At 37.5% G+C, this 3,881-nt stretch overlaps 1 protein-coding gene across 1 annotated transcript in view; it reads right to left on the reverse strand.

Annotated features, from left to right (window-relative positions):
• The window catches only part of LOC106877221 (cytochrome P450 CYP12A2), a 45,227-nt gene that overhangs the window by 6,159 nt on the left and 35,187 nt on the right, over positions 1 to 3,881 (reverse strand). The window contains exon 10 of the mRNA XM_052968013.1: positions 401 to 598. Coding sequence (XP_052823973.1) covers positions 401 to 598 — 198 coding nt within the window. The remainder of the gene's footprint in view (positions 1 to 400; positions 599 to 3,881) is intronic.

Consider the following 3,881-nt stretch of genomic DNA (forward strand, 5'->3'; position numbering starts at 1 on the left):
GATCAACGGAACAGCCTTCTCGTGAAATTAACGTGCAAGTGGCTGAGCACTCCACTGACACGTGAACCCTTAACGTAGTTCTCGGGGAGTTTCAGTGTAACATAGAATGTGACAAGGCTGGCCCTTTGAAATACAGGTACAACAGAAACAGGAAGAAAGGGTGAGAGAAAGTTGTGGTGAAAAAATACAGCACGGTTCGCCGCCACCACCACCCTGCTGGAGGTTTAGGTGTTTTCGCTCAATAAACACTCACAACACCCGATCTGGGAATCGAAACTGCGAGTCCGCTGCTCTAGCCACTGGGCCATTGCACCTCCTATATATATATGTGTGTGTGTCTGTGTGTGTGTGTGCGCGTGTGTGTGTATGCATTTTAATAAGAAATCTTTTCATTACTTACCCTTACCACAGCCAACGATAATTCCTGTAAAGCAATTCTCTGACCAACACATGCCCGGGCTCCGAAACCAAACGGAAGAAATGAGTAGGGATGGTAGTTGGGGCGCTTCTCTAACCAACGTTCCGGTCGGAAATCCTCAGGATTGTCAAAGTACTTTTTCTGTTTTCCGGTCCAGCCATGGTGAAGAGACACCATCGTCTGAAAAAGGAAAAAGGACAAGATATAGCTGCTTGTAAATACGAGTATATATTTAATAGAAGGAGCCAGTGTTAAATACGAGTATATATTTAATAGAAGGAGCCAGTGTTAAATACGAGTATATATTTAATAGAAGGAGCCAGTGTTGTTAGCTTGAAGTATTGTGATGCAGCAGTAAAATATCAAATAATGAAAACGAAAGTTGTCCAACACCCTGATGAACAGAAAACCTACATGGACGCAAAATCTGTCGTTCGATCATTGATGAAGAAGTGGATGGGTGGGCAACATATTTTACTTGTATTTTCGGTGGTGGTGGCTGTGGCGAGGTTTGGTATTTGTTAATTTGAGAACTATTTGAGTAGAGAACTACTTGTGTAGAGAGCTACTTGTGTAGAGAGCTACTTGTGTAGAGAACTACTTGTGTAGAGCATTTGAGAACTGTTTGAGTAGAGAACTACTTGTGTAGAGCATTTGAGAACTGTTTGAGTAGAGAACTACTTGTGTAGCACTAACGAGATCACTTGCACACTTTTTACGGAAGGTTAAAATAAATATAAGCAATGTTTTAAACTTAGAAACTTAGAGAAAGCAAATGGTAAAGTAATGCTTAACTTCTTTTATTAATCATATTAGTAAATAACAGTGTTATGAATATTAATACTTTATTCACGACACTCAAACATCAGAGCATCGTTAGAACGTCAGGCAAAATGCTCATTATTATTTGTTTCGGTACGTCACGTTCTGAATTCAAATTCCGCCCAGGTCGATTTTGCTTTTCATCCTTTCGGGATCGATAAAATAAGCACCAGCTGTGCACTGGGGTTGATGTAATCGACTAGTTCCTTCCCACCAAATTACTGGCCCTGCATCAAAATTTGAATATGTAGTAAGTATAGATTATCCAAAGCCTTAAATTATATTTTCAAAAATGCTCGGCACATGTTTTAGATATCACTTGGAGAATTACAAGTGATGTTATCCGCACGAAAAACAGTTGTTAAGCTGGTGTTAACGCATTCATTGCAGGCATCATTGAAAGATAATAAATAAGTTGGTATTAACATATTAACTGTAGAAATCGTTAAAAAGATAATAGTTAAGATAGTGTTAACATATTTGCTGTTGGAGCTGTTAAAAAGATAATAGTTAAGTCAGTGTTGACACATTCACGACAGGCATCGTTAGAACGATAATAATTAACTGCAAGAGTTGTTGAAAAAATAATAGTAAAGTTGGCTTTAATATGGTTATGGGAAATTTCACCATAAATATTTTTGCCGTAGGAAAATTTGTTGTAAGAAATTTCGTTTTAAATAACTTCATTTTTTGCCTCATGTTTGACGTTGAACAAAGACTTGTTTATTAAATGCTTTTATAAAATCCTTTATCATTCTTGCCTTTTTATTAAAAGAAATTGCGGATATTTTTTAAAATGGGGGCCACATTTTTCATTAACGAAACACTTTGAAACTTGGAACACTGGTAGAATGTGTCATATAAAACATCTTTTTCTCTTAGTCTTCTTTAAAAAAAAAGAAATCCATAAATTATTCCATGTTAAAGTTGTCGTATTTCTGTAATTTCAACCAATCACTGACGTCCATTCAGCCGATATACATTAAGTGCCGACTACATAAACAAACGATTCTGAAACAATTAACCCTAACTCTAACCCTAACCCTAACCTTAGGGTTAGGGTTAGGGTTAGGGTTAGGGTTAAAGCAAATTTAAAATGAAAAAAGCAAATAAAACGAAGAATCGTTTGTTTATGTAGTCGGCACTTAATGTATATCGGCTGAATGGACGTCAGTGATTGGTTGAAATTATCGAAATAAGACAATTTTTTACATGAAATAAATTCGAATACAAAAATATTTTTCTGTTCTATAACACAAAATAGGTAAGTATACGAAGTTTGAAAGTCTTTCGGTACCAAACACGACGTAAAACATTAATGAAAAATGTGGCCCCCGTTTTAAAAAAGATCCGAAATTGCTGATATTATACGCTTTATCATTACTGTAGATACGGCGAATTTTCACATACGGCGAATTTTCTCATACGACGAATTTTCACATACGGCGAATTTTCTCATACGACGAATTTTCTTATCGGAAATTTTCCGGACACGCTTTTACACATTTGTTGCTGAGATCGTTAAAAAAGTTAACCAGAAATAAATATGTCACTTTGAGTTATTATTCTCTTAATAATCCTGTTTTTATACCCATACAATTGAAAACGGGTGTGGCTTAGTGACTCATAATTATAAAGTCATGACTTTAATTCTTAGACAGAGCAACATGTTGTGTCATGTGGAAAGCATTTTCATTACACGCTGCTCCAGTTTACTCAGCTTCGTATGAATAGCAGTTGACACGGTACAGCTCTCCCTTCATTCAGCTGTTATAACCTCAATGTCCTGTTGAAATAAGGGTGAGGGGACCGAGAGAGTGTTCATATCTACTCGCGATTACATAGGTACCTTACGAGGTGACAGTACTAGACAGCGATGTGCATTAAGTACAAACTTGTTACCGGTTTAAATATGCTTGAAGCATGTTTGAACCCGTAAGAAAGTAATTCTCTGTATTTTCTCATGGAGAAAATTTCTTTCTGTCAACAAATGGCTGTAAATACACCGAGTCAGCTCACAGCGACCCCTAACTAGACTGTTGGGTGCATGCAGTTTGAAGTGGTTATCTCCCCTCCAGCAACAGAGACCAGGCAGACGCTACGAGCTGTCATGAGTGATAGGTCACTCTTACGATATTCTCGTCATTGTTTAATGACAGGCTGCACTATTCAGCAGATCGCCGTGAATTAAATACAGGGTGTCAGCGTTAAGCAATGATGAACATAAATACAAACTTGTTATCAGTTTAAATATGCTTGAGGCATATTTGAACCCGCAAGAAGGCCATTGACTGTATTTTGTCTCGGAGAAAATTTCTCGCTGTAGACAAATAGGTACTTTATATAATTACCGAAAACGGGGTACATACTACCAAGCTATATTCGCTTACGAGGGACAGTTGGTCGTATACCAACCAATGCACAACTTTTATACAGGCGTAGGAGTGGCTATGTGATAAGAAGTGTGCTTCCCATCCACATGGTTCTGGGTTCAGTTCCACTGCGTGGCACCTTGGGCAAGTGTCTTCTGCTATAGCCTCGGGCTGATCAGAGCCTTGTGAGTAGAATTGGTAGAAGGAAACTGAAAGAAGCCCGTCGTATATATATATATATATATATATATATATATATATATATATAT

Source organism: Octopus bimaculoides, chromosome 5, assembly GCF_001194135.2.
Source record: "Octopus bimaculoides isolate UCB-OBI-ISO-001 chromosome 5, ASM119413v2, whole genome shotgun sequence".
In the NCBI taxonomy this organism is placed as follows: Eukaryota; Metazoa; Mollusca; class Cephalopoda; order Octopoda; family Octopodidae; genus Octopus; species Octopus bimaculoides.